At 40.4% G+C, this 21881-nt stretch overlaps 4 protein-coding genes and 5 long non-coding RNA genes across 24 annotated transcripts in view; 5 read left to right on the top strand and 4 right to left on the bottom strand.

The window, feature by feature from the left end:
- The window catches only part of LOC130691348 (WD repeat-containing protein 11-like), a 3313-nt gene extending 3290 nt beyond the window's left edge, over positions 1 to 23 (top strand). Inside the window, exon 11 of the mRNA XM_059497159.1 lies at positions 8 to 23. Within this exon, the coding sequence (XP_059353142.1) occupies positions 8 to 23 (16 nt within the window). The remainder of the gene's footprint in view (positions 1 to 7) is intronic.
- A 2-nt stretch (positions 24 to 25) lies between these two features.
- Positions 26 to 1207, top strand: LOC130692563 (uncharacterized). Of its 2 annotated transcripts, XR_009001456.2 has the most exons (4): positions 26 to 204; positions 267 to 612; positions 716 to 868; positions 922 to 1207. It is a non-coding gene; the product is annotated as an uncharacterized LOC130692563 (long non-coding RNA). The 2 variants fall into 2 exon arrangements; XR_009001457.2 differs by having other exon boundaries at positions 716 to 1207.
- Positions 1208 to 2099: 892 nt separating this feature from the next.
- On the bottom strand, positions 2100 to 3356 carry LOC130692506 (uncharacterized). Of its 6 annotated transcripts, XR_009001443.2 has the most exons (5): positions 3300 to 3356; positions 3185 to 3206; positions 2979 to 3113; positions 2571 to 2916; positions 2100 to 2467 (listed from the first exon to the last, which is right to left on the bottom strand). It is a non-coding gene; the product is annotated as an uncharacterized LOC130692506 (long non-coding RNA). The 6 variants fall into 6 exon arrangements; XR_009001441.2 differs by having other exon boundaries at positions 2979 to 3206; positions 3300 to 3351; XR_009001442.2 differs by having other exon boundaries at positions 3185 to 3332.
- Positions 3357 to 4566: 1210 nt separating this feature from the next.
- On the top strand, positions 4567 to 5959 carry LOC130692492 (uncharacterized). 4 transcript variants are annotated; one of them, XR_009001424.2, is made up of 5 exons: positions 4567 to 5068; positions 5179 to 5329; positions 5400 to 5604; positions 5708 to 5835; positions 5895 to 5959. It is a non-coding gene; the product is annotated as an uncharacterized LOC130692492 (long non-coding RNA). The 4 variants fall into 4 exon arrangements; XR_009001425.2 differs by having other exon boundaries at positions 4567 to 5078; positions 5450 to 5604; XR_009001423.2 differs by having other exon boundaries at positions 4567 to 5078.
- A 71-nt stretch (positions 5960 to 6030) lies between these two features.
- On the top strand, positions 6031 to 8575 carry LOC130692490 (uncharacterized). Of its 5 annotated transcripts, none has more exons than XR_009421648.1 (4): positions 6031 to 6082; positions 6153 to 7682; positions 7780 to 7844; positions 7921 to 8575. It is a non-coding gene; the product is annotated as an uncharacterized LOC130692490 (long non-coding RNA). The 5 variants fall into 5 exon arrangements; XR_009001422.2 differs by having other exon boundaries at positions 6037 to 7422; positions 7477 to 7682; XR_009001416.2 differs by having other exon boundaries at positions 6037 to 7682; positions 7921 to 8001; positions 8353 to 8575.
- Positions 8576 to 8654: 79 nt separating this feature from the next.
- LOC130692574 (uncharacterized) lies at positions 8655 to 9556 on the top strand. The gene is made up of 4 exons (XR_009001467.2): positions 8655 to 8927; positions 8984 to 9198; positions 9260 to 9325; positions 9413 to 9556. It is a non-coding gene; the product is annotated as an uncharacterized LOC130692574 (long non-coding RNA).
- A 1168-nt stretch (positions 9557 to 10724) lies between these two features.
- LOC130692570 (uncharacterized) lies at positions 10725 to 12305 on the bottom strand. Its single transcript, XM_057515705.2, has 5 exons — positions 12239 to 12305; positions 12041 to 12180; positions 11787 to 11970; positions 11493 to 11724; positions 10725 to 11390 (listed from the first exon to the last, which is right to left on the bottom strand). The coding sequence occupies exons 1-4, from the start codon at positions 12300 to 12302 to the stop codon at positions 11717 to 11719; spliced, it is 396 nt and encodes a 131-aa protein (XP_057371688.2). The 5' UTR covers positions 12303 to 12305; the 3' UTR covers positions 10725 to 11390; positions 11493 to 11716.
- A 591-nt stretch (positions 12306 to 12896) lies between these two features.
- On the bottom strand, positions 12897 to 15716 carry LOC130692434 (rho GTPase-activating protein 19-like). Of its 2 annotated transcripts, XM_057515546.2 has the most exons (9): positions 15462 to 15716; positions 15242 to 15396; positions 14951 to 15172; positions 14694 to 14884; positions 14429 to 14631; positions 14127 to 14352; positions 13937 to 14059; positions 13106 to 13877; positions 12897 to 13040 (listed from the first exon to the last, which is right to left on the bottom strand). In XM_057515546.2, the coding sequence occupies exons 1-9, from the start codon at positions 15569 to 15571 to the stop codon at positions 13024 to 13026; spliced, it is 2019 nt and encodes a 672-aa protein (XP_057371529.1). In that variant the 5' UTR covers positions 15572 to 15716; the 3' UTR covers positions 12897 to 13023. The 2 variants fall into 2 exon arrangements, with proteins under 2 accessions (XP_057371529.1, XP_057371528.1); XM_057515545.2 differs by having other exon boundaries at positions 12897 to 13877.
- A 157-nt stretch (positions 15717 to 15873) lies between these two features.
- LOC130692128 (protein CREBRF homolog) lies at positions 15874 to 21051 on the bottom strand. 2 transcript variants are annotated; one of them, XM_057515203.2, is made up of 13 exons: positions 20857 to 21051; positions 19428 to 19651; positions 19009 to 19360; positions 18755 to 18943; positions 18600 to 18686; positions 18147 to 18528; positions 17772 to 18089; positions 17560 to 17661; positions 17262 to 17478; positions 17023 to 17199; positions 16876 to 16949; positions 16660 to 16806; positions 15874 to 16595 (listed from the first exon to the last, which is right to left on the bottom strand). In XM_057515203.2, the coding sequence occupies exons 2-13, from the start codon at positions 19616 to 19618 to the stop codon at positions 16501 to 16503; spliced, it is 2331 nt and encodes a 776-aa protein (XP_057371186.1). In that variant the 5' UTR covers positions 19619 to 19651; positions 20857 to 21051; the 3' UTR covers positions 15874 to 16500. The 2 variants fall into 2 exon arrangements, with proteins under 2 accessions (XP_057371186.1, XP_057371187.1); XM_057515204.2 differs by having other exon boundaries at positions 19428 to 19635.
- Positions 21052 to 21881: the final 830 nt, after the last annotated feature.

The raw sequence follows: 21881 nt of genomic DNA, 5'->3' as shown, positions 1-21881 counted from the left end.
ACTATAGGGAAGGGAATAACTGAAGTTGATTGAGATCTATTCTGATTCTCCTGATATCCATCTCAACAGGTTTTTATTTGCTTTTCAACATCCATTTCATAGTGGGACGTGTGGCTTTGATTAATATTGCCATAAAGTCTGCCGAAAATGGGTGTGGTACGGAAACCCAGAAACGGCATGAGCTCAACATCAAACATGGATTAGGTACTTTTTGGTTTTTTGTCTATCGAAAAAGTATTTTTAATGCTATTGTTTTACATTCACAGAATTTTAGCGGGGGATCAAGTCAAGTCTGGAAGTGTTACAGGATGGAAGAGTGAGCCTACAGTTGAAAAAACACTGAGAGTGCATTGCCGTTAAGGTATGAGGTAAAGTAATAGAGTATGCAAATTGTCTAATGAGAAGTACCATCTTGTGTGAATGAATCCTGTATAACAGCAATCCTTTATAGTTCTGTCACAGCTAGAAGCCTCAAATAATTCTGCTTCTCTTGCTAAAGAACAACTTGTCCTTAACGTTCAGAGTGTTGGTGAAGCTGGGTACATAAATGGCCCTAAAGATGTTTCACTTCGCTGGCATTGCAGCGATGAACATCATACATGGACTCTTTAGGTATGAAAGAAATTTTCTTGAAAAATTTTTGAATTTATGACGAAGCATTTCTCCTCCTTTTTGCCAACCATGTCTAATCTACAAAAAAAAATTTATCCAATAGGAAAGGATTTTCAGCATACTGGGAACACAGCTATCAACAATGCAACATTCTACGGGTGCTATTTTATCATTCAAGAGCCTTATACAATGATTTTCATCTGCAATTTGTATGGCCTTTCCCAAGCTTCTGCCAGAAGTTGAATCTATGAGTCATGTAAGTCACATGAGCAACAATTGAGATGCTTAATGGTGTTTTGCTTTTCTCAGTATAGGTTGATAGTAACATTGGATCTGAAAAGATTCTTGGTTGGGGCAAGACACTGAATAAATTGCAATGATTGGATGGTTAACATGACATTTCTATACTTCATTCGGATTCCCGAGACGGTATTTTATATTTAAAAAATTGAAGTGCATATCTGGGCTCCCTTCTTTCTGAGGCCCCGTTTCCCCTAAATTTCTAATAAGGCCGTAGGGGGTCATGCCCCTACTGTACGGTATATATCAAAATAACATATACAGCGGTTTGGAGGGCTCTGGCCGGAAAGGGGATGTGGGGGTCCGCTTAGTCCGATGATGTGTTCACGGAGGGCGACGTGGCTACCCACAAATCCGAATTAAAGGTTAATCGCTCCTGTAATAAAATGTTCCAAATCTTCAGCTCTTCTTCCGGCTTCTCTTAGCCAATCACCGGGTAAGCTCCCCGGTGGGTCAACATGGCAGTGTCTCCCCTTGCCTGGGTTGACGGCAACTTTTGAAAGGGCTCTTGTGCCTTTTTAAAGTTGCAAAATCATTTATATGTGCAGAGTAATGTCAATGCAGTTTATTTTTTTTAAACAAAAAAAGCAAAAGTTGTGTTTTTAATTTTATACCTATTGCGCGTTTTTTTTTTCTACACATGTAGCCACATCGTATGTATTATCCTTTGTTATTGATACATACCTGAGAGCCTTATTTTTTTTGATTGAGCTTTCAAATTTGTCTCAATGGGGAATCGAACCCTGGATGTTCGGTATACCACGCCGATGCTCTACCAATGAGCCATGATTCATATGATGTCATTTGACTTTTTTCTTGACACTTACGGACTTACATTTACACTTAGAATAAAATTGAAATGAAATGCTTCAATATTCTTTTCTACAATAATTCTGCTTCATTTTTTTATACCAACCGAGGTTTCAACCCAGGGTAACAGGTATCGCAGCTAAACGCTCTCCCACAGGCTATGGACCTTATGAAACCAATAGACAGATGTGTGTGGTCTACGCTGTTTGTGCAGTCTTGCTCAACTATATGTTTATCTGTCTATTAGTTTCATAAGGTCCATAGCTCTGTGGGAGAGCGTTTAGCGGTATATGTTATTTTGATATATACCGTACAGTAGGGGCATGACCCCCTACGGCCTTATTAGAAATTTAGGGGAAACGGGGCCTCAGAAAGAAGGGAGCCCAGATATGCACTTCAATTTTTTAAATATAAAATACCGTCTCGGGAATCCGAATGAAGTATAGAAATGTCATGTTAACCATCCAATCATTGCAATTTATTCAGTGTCTTGCCCCAACCAAGAATCTTTTCAGATCCAATGTTACTATCAACCTATACTGAGAAAAGCAAAACACCATTAAGCATCTCAATTGTTGCTCATGTGACTTACATGACTCATAGATTCAACTTCTGGCAGAAGCTTGGGAAAGGCCATACAAATTGCAGATGAAAATCATTGTATAAGGCTCTTGAATGATAAAATAGCACCCGTAGAATGTTGCATTGTTGATAGCTGTGTTCCCAGTATGCTGAAAATCCTTTCCTATTGGATAAATTTTTTTTTGTAGATTAGACATGGTTGGCAAAAAGGAGGAGAAATGCTTCGTCATAAATTCAAAAATTTTTCAAGAAAATTTCTTTCATACCTAAAGAGTCCATGTATGATGTTCATCGCTGCAATGCCAGCGAAGTGAAACATCTTTAGGGCCATTTATGTACCCAGCTTCACCAACACTCTGAACGTTAAGGACAAGTTGTTCTTTAGCAAGAGAAGCAGAATTATTTGAGGCTTCTAGCTGTGACAGAACTATAAAGGATTGCTGTTATACAGGATTCATTCACACAAGATGGTACTTCTCATTAGACAATTTGCATACTCTATTACTTTACCTCATACCTTAACGGCAATGCACTCTCAGTGTTTTTTCAACTGTAGGCTCACTCTTCCATCCTGTAACACTTCCAGACTTGACTTGATCCCCCGCTAAAATTCTGTGAATGTAAAACAATAGCATTAAAAATACTTTTTCGATAGACAAAAAACCAAAAAGTACCTAATCCATGTTTGATGTTGAGCTCATGCCGTTTCTGGGTTTCCGTACCACACCCATTTTCGGCAGACTTTATGGCAATATTAATCAAAGCCACACGTCCCACTATGAAATGGATGTTGAAAAGCAAATAAAAACCTGTTGAGATGGATATCAGGAGAATCAGAATAGATCTCAATCAACTTCAGTTATTCCCTTCCCTATAGTACTTAGTGACATAGAAGAGAAGACCTAAAATGCAAAGGTAAAAATATTGGGCATAATTGCAGTTTACCAAGCATAGTAGCAAAATAAAATAATTATCAAAGAAAAACATATGCACACTTGGGTTGCCGAATGGGTAAGTTTGATGCAAACTATGGCAATCCGTTTTACACCCCCCCCCCCCCCCCCATTGACTACGCCAAATGGGTTCTTGCTTATCGGATCCTTTAATCGATTTTCGAAAGGCCAAACGATATTCGTTCCGAAAAAAACGCAACTAAAAACGCACTGGTTTTCCGACATCATCGTTGAATTTCGATTCAAAATCATGGGTTTTTATAGCAATCCAGATTTCTGAGAAAATAAGTAAAGACAAAGTTAAGCTTGTTTTTTGTTTGAATCTGACTGAACTGGATTTTACCTAGATGGCGACACATGATGTCTTTGAAGAGGAGGAGCCTGTGTCTGTCACATCACGAGTCACGTCACGGGAAGCGAGTGGGTCGACAGGCAGCGCGTGGGCCGACGGGCAGATGAGTGGGTCGACGGGCAGCGAGGGGGCCGACGGGCAGAACGGGGGCTGACGGGCATAGAGAGGGTCTACGGGCAATAACAGCGGGCTTCTTAGCGGGCAGAAGCAAAAAATGGATGGACGGACAACTATAGCGGGGGTTTTGACGGGCCGAGACTGTGACGAAAGGGTGGGCAAATGCAAAAAAAAGGTAGATGTTCCCCCAGTAGGCATTTTTGGGGGCAGAATGGGAGTTGACGGGCAGAGTGTGGGTTGACGGGCAGAGAGGGGGTCGACGGGTAAAGTGTGGTTGGGCAGAGAAAGTGAGGGGATGGCCGGCAGAAACAATGAGTGGGTCGGCGGGGATGAAAGGGGAACTCTTGATTGATGAATAGAATTAAGAGTAGACGGGCAAAAAATAGGCATGGGTCAATTTTCTTAAAAATAGCGTAAAAATACGCTAGCGCCAACTATCCCCCGGCCGTGGACGGGCTCAACGTTACTAGTAAATAAATAAAGTGAGAGGGTTTGCGGGCAAAAATAGGGAGTGTTTTAATATGAAAAAAGAATTAAAATTAGACGGCAAAATAACGAATAAATTAGGCTCAAATTAACGATTGACCGACTAAAATTAAGAAAAAGAAGCGTTAAAATGCGCTATCCCCAGGTCTTGCACGGGCAAAAGTTACTAGTGCGTTGCTAAACGTAAAAAAAAATATTAATATAATTATAAAAACATAGAATCGAACCCGTGAAATCAGCATGGTAGCCGTATACTAAGCCATAGCGCCATACTACACTATTCCATTGCTTCATAAGCTACCTATTTCAATGGGTGACACCCAAAGCAAAATTTGTTTGGGATGTGCGGTCCTGGCACAGTGGTTACCACCTTCGCTTCGCATTCTGAGGGCCCCGGGTTCAAGTCCCGCCACCGCCAATTTCCCTCCCTCCCTTTCCCTCCAATTCATCATTCAAGATACGCAAGATTCTACTCATTCAAGAAAGAAAAGAAAGAAGAAAGAATAAAAGAAGAAAGAATAAAAGAAGTGAGAAAAAAAGAAGAAAGAATAAAAGAAGAGAGAAAAGAAGAGCCATGCCTACTATAACGGGGCTAAATGGTACACCAAAAAAGCCTTGCCAGGCTAAAAATGGCAAAAAAAAGCCTTGCCAGGCTAAAAATGGCAAAAAAAGCCTTGCCAGGCTAAAAATCGATCTGTAGTACTGTTCACTACACGTTAAGGATCGACCCACAAACTGAAGGGTGGAGAAGAGGGGAACATTGAACGTAGGCTGTTCGTTAGCCTCCCCACGGCCTGAAAGACGGCTCGTGGATGCAGACGCTTATGATCGGGATATGTGACCCAATTCGATACCTGTAAGTTTTTGTTGTTCCTTTTTGTATCTAACACCATTACGTCTTACCATTAGACTATTTAAAATTGACAAATTTATATAAATTTAAAACTTCTTTCATATACTCCTAAGGAAAATTGGCCGAAGAAAATCTACCTATCCCCCGGCGCTTCTGTGTTCATCCAGGCTGCTACTCTTCAAACATGGAGTCTTGCTGTCGCCTCTAAGAACCCCATAGTACTACTTTTTCCAGTTATAGGTTATAGATTAGATCCAGATACAGGTTAGTTCCATAGTTAGTAATAGTCATCTTAAAAGAAAGAGTTAGTTGAAGTTCTTTTAAGCTCTCTTAGGTATGCAATGGAAGTTTTTGCATGCTCATAACTTTGTTCTATACGCTCAGAAACGTCTTCAGCGAGCTCGATTTGTTCATAGTTCTGTTTTTGGAATCAACGGCGATATGGAACAACAAATATACACAACAGTATGTGGACAACAAGAAAGCTTCTGTTTGAAGAAAAAACTACATCAGTAACCAGTTGCAGGTTCTCATTCATGGTAAAGCTATATGATTAACTGACTTTTGCTATTCTTCTTTAGACCACATGTTTAATTCATCATATATACATATTTCTTTTCTTTTTGGGCATGGTTATGTTAGATTTACATAGAAAACCGATAAGAGTTTTTGGACTACCGTACTGCTTTTCGCATGTTTGACGTTTATCCGTCCATATCCATGTTGCCATGGCTAAAACAACAAAAAGGTTGGAATCTAGATACTACGTGGTACGTTATTATACAAATATTTATTCATTAATTGTTTTCTTAATTTATTTTTGTTACAGCTTTCACTTTACGCTATGTACTTCGAGGACTTTGCGTTTAGCTGTGAAAACCTTATTCTTCTATAAGCAAGGCATGTCGTTTTGAGATTCCATTTTAATCATTACTAAAACATTTTCAAAATTGTATCACGTTTTCAGTGCGTCTTGTATTGCCAACGCTGCTGATGTCTGAAATAACCATGGCCTAGGTAAGGTTTGAGTCGTATAATTCTTTTATGTGCTATATTAATCTGAAGTCTTTCTTATCTGTGAAACGAGAGCAAAGAAAAGGAAGCATTCGTCTTTAAAACAACCGACTACGCAGCAACATGCAACCATGTATCTACCATTATCATAAGGGTTTGTTATTAGAAACACAGAGTTAAACATCCGGAATTGGCACAGCAGCAAAGCTTCAACTTCAAAATAGTTGGAAGCCATACAAGTAATAGTATTTATTTAAAATTTTACGCTTCTCAATCTGAAGTTGAGTGCTGAGAAGCTCTTCCCGTATTCATATATAATTGAAATGTTCAAGTGATGTGAACGAGGTAGGACATCCATTTAGATCCAAATCATTCTAACATCTAGATATCTTGCGTAGTTTGTCATAAGTAATCCCTCAATCGTCCTCCATTTTACTATACCATTCTATTCCACAAATTCAAAGTTAATTCCAATTACAAAGGGAACGGCCTCCTTGCGGATATTTATTTATTACGTATAAATTTATCTTTGTTTAATGTATTTCTTTGAAAGTGAAAATGCAGGCAGAACGAAACGGAATCACTAAGAGCCGTTTTGGTCAGTGTGGGAACGGGGTGAAGTTAAATCCGGCTAAGGTCTAAAGGCGAAGCCTTAAGCACGGGATTTATTTAATAAATTTACAATTCGGGTGATTTTTTTTTCTTATTTCACATCATGTAAACTATATACATACCTTTTGATTTTATGCTTAATAGGCTTTCTCGAATATACGCGGCGGATGTTTTAAAATTGCATTATGTCTGTATATTGGAGTAGGCCTATCGTAGTTTAAATCCCAGAAGTGTGTGATTCATTCCTCATCAGGGCAAAACATATAGTTAACAAGATGTCGAATTCAGTTGTCGATCGAGGAAGTTTTCAATGCTTTCTGTTGATTTCGTCGAAGGTTTTCGGCCGGATTGCACTCAACTCGTCCCCATACTGACCGAAATGGCTCTGGATGATTTCGTTTGCTTTCCAACAGACAAACATTCCATCTATTTCAAAGCGTGCTTTATACTTGAGAAAACCGAATACGCCTTGATAAGTCTCTGCACGTGAGGCCGTTTCCCCTGTAGTTGGAATGAAATGGTATGGTAGAATGGATGAAAATTAGATGAACTTGAATTAACAGATATTTTTCTGGATTTTTTTATCGCACACATCACGTACAGTCTACATTTTTCAATAGCAGTGGTACATATTAATCTGTCCTGATGGTGAATTAATAGAAAATTCTGATGTTCAATAATTCTTGAAATGCACAAAACTTATCTTCAAAGGATTAAGATTTTAGTTAGTGGTAATCTTAATAGCCATGTTTTTCTTGAATCGTTATAATATTTTTCCCTTCCAGATTACATTAAATCAAGGGATTGCTCTCCTACTATGATTACAACAAGGAGTCACATCAATTCCAAACAAGTTAACAATGAAGGTTTTATGGAAAAGCACTAGCACGTAACCTGGATGAGCCCGGCGGATCTCCTTAGCCAAGGTTTAAAATGTTTTCTCTGTCTGGCTGTTACGCAAAACAAGGGTGCGTGACACATACTAAATCGGGTGAGTAATTAGTAAATAAGACCTATCGAAGTTTAATTATTCTCGGAACATTAAGAATCATCCTTATTTTCTTCTAATAGAAACTTTCTCTTTCTAGGTTACTAATATTGATGGATTTACATTGCGCCGGAAAAATTGCAGCTAGCATCAACAGCCGTTAAAGTATGTAAATAATATGTGAACTTGCGTCACCAGGAAGTGGGTTTTGAGGACTGTTTGATTTGCCCAAAATTTTTAGTTTCCCAAGGATCTACGTAGGCGTCTCCAATTGGATACGAAACATCCTACTGACTGTCACCGTTTTACAATCTGCTGAAAGGTAATAAACGTTATTCTTGTTAGACTACTCGGTATTCTCCTGCGTGTTATTCCGCGCTATCCGATTCAGTTTTCTCTGGGCTATTTTGAGCGTGTTTTATACTTTTTACGTTCAATCGTCTGACTCTGGGGACGAGCGCAAAAAACTAAAATGTCGTTCTTTTTGGTCAATATCTTCATTAAATTGGTATTAGCGCAAAGGGCACACAGGCGTTCGCAATACCGAACCGATTGTTTTATATGTAAATGTCGTGTTTTTGTATCATGTTGTGTGACCGACAGTTGATCTTCTAGTAATTCGTTGTTTTGACTTAACCTTGTCATTTTGTATTTTCATTTTCTAACCGAGAAGACACAAGAAAAACCTGGTGATTATGTGTTGATATTTATACGACTAAAAGCTGGCAAGAGATGGGAAGTACTATTTTAAACAAAAACACGTAAGATTATTTATTCTTAAACTACAGTTTGATGCTGGTCAGACACGCTTGTAAAAAGCCCTGTGAAATTTCCAATCTAAATCATGTATTTTAATGGTAATACCGAGGTTTTTTAATAAACAACTTGTTCACTAATTCTTCTTCGATTCACTTTTATTTTGGTTGTTGAGAAAAAAACTAGATGTCGCTGTTGCGCTTCCAAAATGGTGGAATGTTAACGTGTGACAGTGGTGTAAGCAGTTAATCCTGCTTGAAAGTCTTTGTTAAAAATGTTAGACTCCAGTGAAAAGTTGTATAAAATTAAGTACTATTAAGTGTTTTATTCCCTGTGTCGTTTTGGACGTGAAGCAAACCAAATATTTCATTTTTCATGTAACGGGCAATCTTGCAAGCTATGCAAGCTGCCAATTCCAACTGTCACAAATTGCTCTGTCAAAGAACTATGACCTTAGCATTCCATCATGCTACTCTGTTGCTCTATTTAGAGGTATGTAACTTGTGTGTGGCCGTTAATATTGGCATGATTCTGACTTTAACATCTAGCTTTGTAAAACTTACAACGGAAGACATACTAACCAGTGGGAAGGTCACCAATGATAGAACCAACACACCACTGTCTCATTTGACTACCCTTTGCCTAGTCATCAGAAACAGCTTTAATCTGACTAGTGCATCGTGTCCCTCTTTGTTTGGATTCCAATGATTAACCACTACCAACCAACTTACATAGAAATGGACATCACAGCCAGTCCTGTTTGGTATTTTAAGTTTGAGGCTTATCTACTGTTGCCATTCTTTAAATATAATATACCATCGTAGGTCTGCCGAGCCTTCTCCTTCAGCAAAATTACCAGCCCAACAACTTTTGCGTCTTTGGACAACAGGGTAAAGTAAATTTCCTTCCCTGTTATAATTATGCCAATAATATTATATTCCACATGTAGTAACGTTTTCTTCATATTTATCATTTAGAACTATACCATCATCTTCTGTTCCACGCAAAATTGAATCAAAATTCTAAGTTTTGCCCGTTCTTCACTTCATAATCCTTCGTCGCCTGGCTTTTCGCCCCGTCCGTCGCCTCGCCTGTAGCCGTCTTCGCCTCGCCCGTCGCCTCGCCCGTCTCCCCGTCTTCGCCTCGCCCGTCGCCTTGCCCGTCGCCTCGCCCGTCGCCCCGTCTTCGCCTCTCCCGTCGCCTCGCCCGTCGTCGTCGCCCTGTCATCGCCTCGTGGTCACGCCGTCTACGCCTCCCCTATCGCCCCTTCATCACCTCGTGGTCGCCTCGTCTTCGTGGTATGGTTGTGTTTTGTTTTATGTTGTATTATGTTTTGCAAACTAACACGTTGGCTGCCACCCACCCACTTTGATCCCCTTTTTTTTTGTAGCTTGACAGGGACGGGCCGCGCTGTTCTGCTCCATGGTCTATCTGCCATGGGGTGGAGCAGCGCCACTGCCCAAGATTGGCCGAATGGCCCCTAGGCAACGCACCACAGGGAATTCCCTTTTTCGATGCGGCTGATGAGACCTGGGGTGTGCGTTCCCAAAAAGGTCTCATCGCCGTGTCAGCCCGGCCTACCCGGCCCCCTTGGTCGCTATCCCTAGGATAGCGACACTAGCGACAGTAGAAAATGGTGGCGTGGCAGCCAACGTGTTAGTTTAAGTGTATCTGTGTATGTATTGTATGTTGTGTACTGTATTTTAAAATGTATGTAATAGTGGTGGATATGTGGGTGGAAGGAGGGACAATAAAAACGATTTTACACTATTTAATTTTGTATTTATTATTTAGCTGTACATTAACTGATATGGGGATCGAACCCTAGTATTCTAGCATGACAACCACATGCTTTACCATTATTCCAACCATGAACTAACAAATAACTAATATGCATTCAACAATAAGCTAGTGTGTACTGAATATCTATATAGGTATCACAATCCGAAACAATGTTAACAAGGGTAGTATGACATACCGGTAGCACGCTGGCCTATGGTGCAAGAATTCTTTGGTTCAAATCCCAGACGACTTAAAATGGATTATCGAAGTAAGAATATTAAATGAAGAAAGAAATTAGAAGAATGCCAAGCAGAAAACACAAGACCAGGCAATATAAAAAAAAAGAAAGGGCAGAGTAAGAAAGCAGTTAAAAACATAAGTTTTGCTATTTTTTGTTTAAAAAAAATAAATTGTATTGACATTACTCTGCACATATAAATGATTTTGCAACTTTAAAAAGGCACAATAGCCCTTTCAAAAGTTGCCGTCAACCCAGGCAGGGGGAGACACTGCCTTGTTGACCCACCGGGGAGATTACCCGGTGATTGGCTAAGAGAAGCCGGAAGGAGAGCTGAAGATTTGGAACATTTTTACAGGAGCGATTAACCTTTAGTTCGGATTTGTGGGCAGCCACATCGCCCTCCGTGAACACATCATCGGACTAAGCGGACACCCCACGTCCCCTTTCCGGCCAGAGCCCTCCAAACCTCGGTATATGTTGTTTTTAAATATACCGTACAGTAGGGGCATGACCCCCTACGGGCTTATTAAAAATTTAAGGGAAACGGGGCTACAGAAAGAAGGGAGCCCAGATATGCACTTCAATTTTTTAAATATAAAATACCGTCTCGGGAATTCGAATTAAGTATAGAAATGTCATGTCATCCATTCAATCATTACAATTTATTCAGTGTCTTGCCCCAACCAAGAATCTTTTCAGATCCAATGTTACTATTAACCTATACTGAGAAAAGAAAAACAACACCATTAAGCATCTCAATTGTTGCTCATGTGACTTACATGACTCATAGATTCAACTTATGGCAGAAGCTTGGGAAAGGCCATACAAATTGCAGATGAAAATCATTGTATAAGGCTCTTGAATGATAAAACAGCACCCATAGAATGTTGCATTGTTGATAGTTGTGTTCCCAGTATGCTGAAAATCCTTTCCTATTGGATTAATTTTTTTTTGATTAGACATGGGTGGCAAAAAGGAGGAGAAATGCTTCGTCATAAATTCAAAAAAAAATTTAAAGAAAATTCCTTTCATACCTAAAAAGTCCATGTATGATGTTCATCGCTGCAATGCCAGCGAAGTGAAACATCTTTAGAGCCATTTAAGTACCCAGTTTCACCAACACCTTGAACGTAAAGGACAAGTTGTTCTTTAGCAAGAGAAGCAGCTCATACCTTAATGGTAATGCACTTTCAGTGTTTTTCAACTGTAGGCTCACTCTTGCATCCTGTAACACTTCCAGATTTTACTTGATCCCCCGCTAAAATTCTGTGAATGCAAAATAACAGCATGAAAAATACTTTTTCAATAGACAAAAAACCGAAAAGTACCTAATCCATGTTTTATGTTGAACTCATGCCATTTCTGAGTTTCCGTACCACACCCATTTTCGGCCCAAATACGGTCCCACAATTCTTCACTTCCTTCGCTGCATGGACTTATTATTAACAATTCTTTTAGTGCAGCACTAACAGAATTTAAATTTAACACACTGTCAGGTGGTGGACTGAATAACTAAACAATAAATAATTTTTTTTTAAAATTCTATACTTATTTTGAATTCTTATTTGTAAAGTTTAGGTACCTGACTGTGTTCGCCTAACGCCAACTCATCCTCACTTTCAGTTAGGGAAGAGTTTTGAAAAACCTCCTTCACTGTTTGGAAACTGTTCCGTTCCAATTTGTTTTTTTCCCCTAGCTGAGCTTGTAGACTCAAACTTTGAGCTACAAAACACAAATGAATAAAAGCAAATAAATAGAATCATTATGTATTAGGCCTTACCATCCTTAGCTTTGCTGTTATTTAATATTTTGTGCTGTTGCAATAATTGATGCTGCAGGTCCATAATTTGATCTAATAAACAATAATTAATAATTGAAAACAAATACAATAATGTTTATACTTACCATCCTTTTGTTGTATTATCTTATCCATTTTTCAATTGTTCCTCCAGCCACGCGTTATTCTCCATCCACGCTACTGAACTAACTGCGAATGGCATCCAATGGACTGAAATTGCTTACGCCAGTAATAACGAGTCTGAGCGGTAGATGGCTACGTGTCGGAAAAAAAGAAAAAAGTGTGATTTTTTTTTTTTTGCGAAATTTTTTTTTTTTTTTAATGTAAAACGGATTGCCATACAGTATATTGGATAAGTAATATATAGTGTTGAGGTCGGAGTCTGCGTGCACAAAATTGTTGGTGTAAAACGGATTGCCATACAGTATATTGGATAAGTAATATATAGTGTTGAGGTCGGAGTCTGCGTGCACAAAATTGTTGGTGTCTGGCTGATGCCAGCATCACCTAGTGTGCCATTGGTAACGACGAATTTAGGCGTCCAGAGAACTAATACCTTTCATCACGCTGAACTAAAATTTTTCTTCATTGAATTTGCGTACTCAAGTATCTGAAATGAGCTAGCAATAAATTTATAAGATCAACGTTCAACATTTTTATTGGAAATATCGTTTTTTCTGATTTAAAAACGAAAAGAATCAATCACTACTACGTGTTAATCTGGCTAACAGATGTTTTTTTTATAAAAGGACAGGCATTTGAAGGATTTAAAAGTCGGTTGTATCTAGATGGGGAAAATCAGAAAATAATGAAGTGTGTTTCTCTAGAGAGATGTTTCAAATAAAATACTCTTGGTCATGGGTGGAGATGGGCGTGATGGAGACGAGTGAGGATAACTGTCTGAATCTTGTCCATTTCCATCCAAGAATTCCAGCAGTGACTCGGAGATTGCTTTCTCAGACCCCAAAAGTGACGGGCCAGTTCTTGACAATTCTGCGTCATCTCCGTCTAGGCCAGATTCGTCAAAAACCTGCATTTCGCGATTCATTAAGTATTTCTTGAAAGGTGAAGTCAACTGCCCTCGGCTTTCTTTGATAAAAGCGCATCCAGAGATAATCGAATTTTCTGAGTCGTCTGTCAGGCTTATGTCAGAATCATCTGAAATCTCTGCTGAATTTTCCTTGTCTGACGAAGAACACGTTGATTTATTGGTGATTTGATTAGTGTCCTGTATGGATGATGGAGGATGAATCAGATTCATATTAGCTAATTGCAGAGCATCCGAGTTCGGTACGAGATCGTCGGCAGGCTCATCAATTGGAGAGAACGTAAATACAGGCTTCCGGCAGCGCGGAGTCATAATGGAGTCTCTGACATAGTATGGGAAGCGCTGAGCAGATTGGGTCAAGGGAGAAATGACCTGGTCTTGATGAATATTGCTCTCTTTGGTCAAATCAGAATGTAAAGCTCCCAGTGGATGTGAACCAACACTGTTAGCTTGTTTGGTAAAAGCTGGGTGTCGAATGAAATCTGATGACGTAGGGGTAGATTCCAGCAGGCTCCGGCGACTGCTGTGGTATAGTCTACCAGACTTTAAGCTAGGTGATTTACAGTCGTCACTCTACATTTGGATCAAGCGATAAGTCTTAGGCAGAACAGAATTACTAATAGATCAAATACCGAAGCCGTCGATTCGGGAACGGGTGGGGAAGTTTCACCGGAGTAACAAAGTGCATGAGCACGAGTTGTGGATTTCGATCGTCGTCGTTTCGGGGACACGCCAGCTCCGTTAAAAAGATGTTTCTATACAACATAAGAGTTACATCACAACACGACAACAACTGCTACGAAGTGGTGTTTTCCAACTTACTCGTATAGACTGTGATAAATTTTTGCAATTCTTGGCACACGCGTCACTGATACTTGAATTTAAGATAACCTTTGGCGTTCCACAGCCATTTTCTTTGTTGAACTTGTGAACCCACTTTTTCTTAATCTCAGATTCTGGCTGGGACTGGACATAAGCATACAACTCAGCTAAAGCCGCTTCAGTAGGGTCAAGCCCAACCTCTGCCACAACTTTGGCAGTCATTTCCCTGAAAATAGAACCCGAACATCAATAATTAATTAATTTTGTTTACTGAGAGAAGCAAAAGTCGAAATTTCATTTACCTATCCACAAAGGTAATGGTGGTTTTAACGGGTGGCGTGGAAGACGTACTCGAAGAATCTTCCTCGTTGTCCCGCTTGAAGTGGAGGCGAACGTCTGAGACAAATTCAGGTGGTAAGTCAAACAAAACTTTTGCTCTCTCAATCATGAACGAGACAATATGCGCCAAAGACGAAGCGTTTGATGTCAGATCTTCAGCCGACATCTAGGAAATAGTTTGCGTCATTATAAGGAGTTCTACTGCTGATGGAATGATCATATATTTACTTTTCGTGGACATAAAATGTGCGGGGCCAAAACGATACCCAGATTCATGGCATTCATTTTGTTAGTATCTTCATGCAACGAAACTTCGTGCAACATAGTCAGAAGCCGGCGGAGGATCGCTGCGTTCTCATTTGGCAAGAGAAGAACAAGTAATTGACACCCTTTAATTTGCCTTTCCTGATGATTTAGTTCTGCACGAAAAGGAATTGATAGACGATTTTACAGGAAAAAAACCAGCTAAAACAATAGTTACTTACTGGCAAGGCAGCAGTGGAATGGGTAATAGCTTTCGATCAACAAAGGTTCTGGCATATCTGCTAATAAATTTTTCAGCACTGTAGCTACTTCATGTACTGAATATGCATTAGACTCAAGCAATGAAGTTATTTCAGAAGCTTTTTTTTCCTTTACTAGATTCATTAATTCTTGTTGTTGCTTTATTTTTCCATTCCTTCTAAATAGACCTTCTTGAACTAAGCCTGGGAACAAAAAATATTAGTCTGAATACACTAAAATTGTGAAATTCAATATTCAAATTAAATTTATACTTGATGGTTTCGACAAGTAATCTATAAGCTGATGAATTTGTGAAGCATGTTTTATTCCTTCCACCATGCCTTGTTGCTTTGGCAAGCGTGTCTTTTTGATGCTCGCAATGGATTTTTTGTCAGATATCTTACTTTGAGGAGTCAAACAGTCAACTCTGAGGAAGGTAAAACAAATAATGAATTGAATGTCATACAAAATGCATAAAATTAGATAACTTACTCATCTGTGGATTGATCCAGGCAAAAGGACAAGTGCATCTTGACAAGGGAGGTAAACTGGTCAGGCAACTCATTTCTCAGCTTTTTCACTAAGGACTCGTCCGCGTCCATCTTTGTTGTCAGTTAGTATATATTTTTCAGTTAGTTTCACAATACAAAACTTTTTCGTGGTTTAAACTTTTGTTAGAATCCAAACATGTTTGTTAGCAATTGATACAGCCGTTTACCTGCACCGTTTTCGGTTGTCAGTGTCTTCTAGGACTGACACAGTTTTTGAATTTCACGAGGCAGCGTTGTCAAATAAATCACGCTCAGGTAAAAAAAAAAAAAAAACTCCCAATTTTAAAATCACTAAAGAAGTTAAATTTGGTTTTGTTTTATAAAAAAGGGCAACATAATGATTCAAAAGTGTCTCTGGTTTAAACCAAATGATAATTGTATTTCTTTTATAGATCTGATCTACAATTTCCGCTTCACAATTTCAGCAATAAAGGTACTGTTCATTGTTTACAATTGCAAACAAAACCAACAAATCGGGATCTAGATTTTTGTTGTCGCCATTACATAGCATGATAGATAATGGCAAAAAGAAAAACGAGAGGAGAAAAGCCACTGTATATTTCTGTGACAAAGTGCACTACTATTTCAGTACCTTCCCCTCCGGACGTCCTATCATGACTTGGCACGCCATTGATCGGACTTCTAATTCCGTGACGCAGCCACCGACGATTACATAAAAACACTTACCATTGATATACATATATACATAGCTGAATGTATATGTCCGTATCAATATGTAAAGCTATAGTGTAAACAATATATACCAATCGAAAAGCTGATACAGTTATATATATATAACCAAATTAGAACGGTAACATCTGGACTTTCTTCGCGAGCCATCTGATGATTTAATTCGTCCCCGCATCCAAGGCAAATGAAATCTCTGTTTCTTTAATTCCTTTTTTTCTTCCCTTTTTTCGGTCTCGATCTTATCATCCCAATTGATAACGACTACAATGAATTTCTGGTTTTCAAAACTTTTAGATCTCGTCCAGTCCTCCGGACGGCTCACCGGCTTTGACTCTTTCCAAAACACGATTCACAAAGTCGGTTGAATGGCCAGCAATTTTTACTTCTGCGTTAACAAAACAGCAATAGTTATTATCGATGTTTTAAAACAGTTAACGTTGCACAGTTACTTGTAAGACTTTTGGCGATGCGTTCCAACCGCGCGGAAGCATCCTGACCCTGTTGTGGGGTAGAAGACGGGTTTTGTGCCACGGCCATGACATCATATTTAGCAGCAATCATCAATTTAGTTTGGGATATAGCTGCCATCAACTTCCCTGAAGCGGATGAACGTTTTTTACTTAGCATTTATAGAAACAAAAGCTGAAGGATAAATTGAGTATTACGGTGTTCTTGTTCCAGTCCGTATAGTTTAACTTTATTGGCCTCATGCTGTGCCTTCTTCTTCAAACGGCAGGCCCTGAAATGAAATGTATTTTATTCTCGTTAGTGTTTTTAAGCATTTATAACATCCCTTAGGTAAGTAGGCATACCTGGAAGCAAGTTTATTCTTTTCCTTTCTTGACTTGGGCCGGACAGCCATGGGAAGCTCACTGACGGGCGTCATGTCATTGATGAGCCGATTGAGTTTGTCCAGTTCGCGGCCAATGCTGTGAAGTTTTCGTGGATTGGGCGTCAAATCGTTGCCATCTCCCCGTCTGGCTTTCCCACTGTGGACAATTCTATGCATTAAAATGAAAATGTCTCTTTAGATATTACAGATTTTTCTTACCTATGCTTGATACCATCGACTGAACAATATGGACTGAAGACGGGATCTTGAACTTTGTTTAGAACATGCGGGTCGACCGTTTCCGGAGCCAGGCTGATTTTATGTCCTTTGGGTCCTTTGGCTTGAACGTTGTACTGCCAGAAGAAGCGCTCCTTTTTTCCCGATGAAGATCCGGCCCGGGCTTCACCTCGACTTTCTTCGTCACTGCCGCCTGAATCTGATGTTGTATGTGTGCGTGAAAGAGGGAGACTGTTGTGGTACGGAATTGCAGCTGGTGGGGCCAAAATTACAGGCATACCTGAATCCGAGTCGTCAAAGTCTTCGTAATGATCCGAATCGTCTTCCGAATCGAATCCTTCATCGTGAGAAAAATCAAAGGAACCAGGACTCAGTATGCCAACTTTGTTTTGATAAAAATAGCATCACATTAATTTCAATCAAATACTGGACAAGTGAGCGGCGGACGAAATCCAAAGACGCTGTGCAACACTTGTCTCTAATTGCACATACCGGTCGAAATGGAAGATGCGGAACCATGGACTTCCTCAACCAAAGAGCTGGTAGAGAAAAGCCGGTTGCGGGGCTCTCGTCGCTGCCAGGTGCTCGACTCTCCCGGCGGTGCGTTGCCACCAAGAATGGACGGACCAGGGGCAGAACTGGAGAGTCGGGCCAGGAGTAATGGATTGGTTGCAGCCAAGTTGGGCGATCTGGGGATGCTTTGACCTCCGCCACCTCCAGAAGAAGAAGATCCACTATTTGAAGTCCTTTGACGAGCTCCTCCTGAATATGTTGGACGCTGGGCAGTCGGCGATGGAGAATGGCTTCCTCCTAGATTACTTGCTGTTAATATTATATTGTTTGCCAACCATTGCTTGGTTATCGAACCTGCAGCATTAGGAGAAGGTAGCCGACCAGGTGAACGAACAGACAATAGTTCTTGGAGGGCACTATTGTTAGTGTTCTTCTGAGGAGGAGAGGTCGGGTAGGGAGGAGGCGGTTTGACTCTGCCACCCTCCTCGGTACGTCGGGTTAGTTTGGACAAAGTGACGTGACCGAAATTGGCCGGAAGGCTAGCCGAAAGTGGGCTGGTGACGGTTGTGGAACTCATACCAGCATTGTTCTCTATGCCAGTCAACGAGAAAGGTGTTCCTGAACTGGGAAATGGCATGTCTACCGATGGTAGCTGCTCTAAGTCGAAACCCATTTGAGATGCCCCCAGCTGAGAGTAATCGTCTTCGCTTGCCATGCCTGCCATAACATTTCTTGTCTATTAAGGAAAAGAAAAAAAGATTACTGATATTGTTTTTCTTGTAGAGAGAATTATGGCCAATATTATACTCTGTTTAATTCAAAATGGGACAGGCTCGGCGAAGCAGAGAAAGCCGCATTCAGTTCCGCCATTCGGAATCGATCAGCATTCACATTCTATGAAGGGCATAAATAATTTAAGTATGGCATGACATTTTATAGACAATTGTTTTTTTTTATGTTACATCTGATCCATTAAATGGTTTGATGTATTTTCCTGTTATCTGCGTAGGCATGACAAAGTCGTCGAAATTAAAATCGGTCAACAAGGACTCGTCATTGGCGTTCAATTCAGCCAGAGTCGGACCTTGGATTAGATCAGCTTTGTCCACTTGGAAGATGTCATCCTCCTCCATTGGGAACATGGAAATAGCCTAGATCAGTATTTATAGTAGAAGAAAAAACAACGTATCAATCAATAAAAGAAAAGGATACATACTTTCATCGTCTCCAAGTCTGTTTCTAGATCCGTCAGCTCTTCTTTGATTGACACGGAGAGTGTCGGGTTACTAACGGAATTGAGATGGTGGTGATGACTGTCGGTGCCAGAGAGAAAAAAGTTTCTTAAATCAGGGCCCATAAAAACCGACGGGCCCTGGGATGGTGTGTTGAAGGGCGTAACGGGAAACGGAATATTGTTCACAGTCCGTTGCATTTGAGATGGAGCTCCCCACATACCTCCCGCGGGACTGCTGCTATTTCCCACTTCTTGCTTGATGGATGTGTAGCCCAGCATCCCGATGCCTCCATTCCGATTTGGTATAGGCAAACCGATCGGAGAGTGGACATATCTACATTAAAAATCCATTTCCACATTATTTTTTAGCATTTCTCTTTTTTTAAGTCACGTGAAATTACCTGTGGTCATCGTGGTCGTATTCTGGTTCTTCTTTAATCGGTGTATGAACCAACGAGCTCTGCGTGTCATTGCTACAATCTCCGGCCATAAGAATGTCATCCAAATCGAAGAGAACGGAAGGGTCGAATATGCCGCCTCCAGCCATACTCGACTGTCCATTGCCCAGTCCCCCTTTCGGGGCAGTAGTCATTTTTCGGCCTTTTCCCTCTATGAAAATAAATGTCTTGTAAAACATGGAAACGGTCACTTTAGGGGACGATTGGCAAAAAATCCGATTGCGCGATTAATCAAGTATGGGGCCCGATAAGCAATAAAAACGTCAAACTTCCTGTTTGTTTTTAAGACAATCGATAAGATCGATGGTGCAACCCTTGGGAAATTCCTCAATTACGGAAGGGCATGGGACGTGAAATGCGCGCGCACGTTGTTGTTGCTGTTGTTGCGTAAACGCATTGGAACCTTGACAGCTTTAGGTACTCTCACGATACAAGGGCGTTCCATTCCGGCAACATTTCTTTCGCACTCCGTGTACCGTGGCAAGCTAGTAATCTGTTATGGTCTAGACTGATTAAATCTGAACCACTAAGCTTAATTGTAACTTTCTTTTCGCCAAATTTGGGTCTCTTTTGTATAATCAAGTACAAAATCAGGATCGTTCGTGGGCGTGGTAGGTGTGATTCGACACTCGAATAGGAAACATTTTCTCTCTAATCCTCTTCTTCAGCCAAAATAATTCAAATTCCTTGTTTTGCAATTTATATCCCACGTTTCATTGTTGATTTCGAATGCCTGAGGCGGTCCGTGAATCCCGCCATAGTCAAGGTTGGCAAGGTGGAGCTCTTTATTGAACAATCAATGGGATGTCGTGAAAGAGAACCAAATATACACATGGAAATGGCAATGTGGAAAAATTAATTTTCAAAATAGAAAGTCCTTGGGGCCTTGAGCAGGCCAAAGCCCTCGCTCAAGGTCGTGCAACCAAGTTGTTTACTAGTCCCCTCCTCCTACTCCGTGTGCGCGAAGAGGAATGAAAAGGCAACAAAAACAAATCAAAATGGCCGCGAGACTGTGTGCCATTTCGGCCCCCAAACAAACCTTTTTTTCCCATGACAAGTTCCGAGGAATAGAAAACGATAACAACTGTGTAACTACAATGGCTTCTTCTCAACAAGGAGAAACGCAAACACAACTGTTACGTAATGTTATGTTTAAATCGTTTTTCCCGCCAAAAAGCAAATGTTTTTTATTCAATTAAACTGGTTCGAACCAGTTGGCCTTGGGCACTACACTTTACTGCTGCCTCAAACCCGCGTGAGCATGGCTACTCCCGATAAGGTCCCCCTTTCGCCTCCCAAACATTGGCCTCCCTACCCCTCCCTCCTTCTCCTCATGCCACAATATTTTCACAAGTTTTCTCTCAATTTTTACCTGGCTGATCAAGTCGTCGTGTCGAAATCCAACAACACTTATGCGGGCTAAATCACGTTTCCGAAATTCACTAGGTTACGTTGACGTTGCGAATGTTTGTTGGACTGTTTAGAGTCTTGTTTTGGTCGAACCAGTGCAACACATGGCTCCGCTTTTGCCCACACAACCTTCCTCCACTGAGCAATCTTTTGGTCTTTCTGTTTTGATCGAGGCCTTCTCCACACTCCCGCAAGGCTGTGACGTCACGTGGCACTATCCACCAATCCTGAGCCACGTTATGACTCGGTAGGTAATAAGCCAATAGCAGCCGACGTTTCACTGTCTTCATTTAGAAAATAATAAATTTTTCCTTTAATAAATTCGTGATTAAATGCCTTTGTAACGAGAACAGAGGAAAGTTTATTCGAATCGTTAACATACAAATAATGCAGTTAATTTTAAGCTAAAACATCCTAAATTCTCTCAATGTTTCGTTCACTCACCGTCGTCTGTACATGCCTCCTCCCCCACCACCCAGGCTCTCACCGCCCAACTTCGATCGAAGTTTCTCTTGGACTTGGACTCCCGAGAACGAGTTTCTTATCTTGACGGAAGCCAATACGGATAGAGAAATCAGAAACTTCTTTACTTATAACAATAACTTAACGTACTACAATTTCAATCATATGGAAGGAATTGATTCCTAACAGAAAATGCAGTTTGTGTTCAAATAATAATCGGAAGAATTAAGTTCTCCTTGAGCGAATGGCCATATAGGAAGAGAACGTGTAAAACAATCGATAATCTTGTTTCAATAGTGTCATCTAACCACTTACAAGTGCTCTTCCGTGCAATTTTGAAAAGGAAGCTTGTCTTTGCATAGCAAACCTAGTCAATATTGGTGTTTTATCGGTTCCATCCGGTTCCAACAGATTATTTCTACATTTATTGGCGTTATCACGTGGTTGCACCAACAACACAAGAGCCAATCCAGAAGGTTGGATTCCCGCCACACGGTCTGTTTACTGAAACAGTTCGACGCGCTT

Source organism: Daphnia carinata, chromosome 1, assembly GCF_022539665.2.
Source record: "Daphnia carinata strain CSIRO-1 chromosome 1, CSIRO_AGI_Dcar_HiC_V3, whole genome shotgun sequence".
Classification (NCBI taxonomy): domain Eukaryota; kingdom Metazoa; phylum Arthropoda; class Branchiopoda; order Diplostraca; family Daphniidae; genus Daphnia; species Daphnia carinata.
This window is presented reverse-complemented; position numbering and strand designations above follow the sequence as displayed.

Excerpts from the sequence above, each read along its gene's own strand:
- LOC130692570 (XM_057515705.2), bottom strand. The coding sequence starts at position 12,302 with ATGGACCTGCAGCATCAATTATTGCAACAGCACAAAATATTAAATAAC. Across the intron at positions 12,181-12,238 it reads TAACAGCAAAGCTAAGGATG|CTCAAAGTTTGAGTCTACAA; the intron begins GTAAGGCCTAAT and ends TGTGTTTTGTAG. Across the intron at positions 11,971-12,040 it reads CGTTAGGCGAACACAGTCAG|TTATTCAGTCCACCACCTGA; the intron begins GTACCTAAACTT and ends TTTATTGTTTAG.
- LOC130692434 (XM_057515545.2), bottom strand. The coding sequence starts at position 15,571 with ATGGACGCGGACGAGTCCTTAGTGAAAAAGCTGAGAAATGAGTTGCCT. Across the intron at positions 14,632-14,693 it reads ACATTTTATGTCCACGAAAA|ATGTCGGCTGAAGATCTGAC; the intron begins GTAAATATATGA and ends ACTATTTCCTAG. Across the intron at positions 14,353-14,428 it reads ACCATTACCTTTGTGGATAG|GGAAATGACTGCCAAAGTTG; the intron begins GTAAATGAAATT and ends TTCTATTTTCAG.
- LOC130692128 (XM_057515203.2), bottom strand. The coding sequence starts at position 19,618 with ATGACTACTGCCCCGAAAGGGGGACTGGGCAATGGACAGTCGAGTATG. Across the intron at positions 19,361-19,427 it reads TACGACCACGATGACCACAG|ATATGTCCACTCTCCGATCG; the intron begins GTAATTTCACGT and ends TTTTTAATGTAG. Across the intron at positions 16,950-17,022 it reads AAGAATAAACTTGCTTCCAG|GGCCTGCCGTTTGAAGAAGA; the intron begins GTATGCCTACTT and ends ATTTCATTTCAG.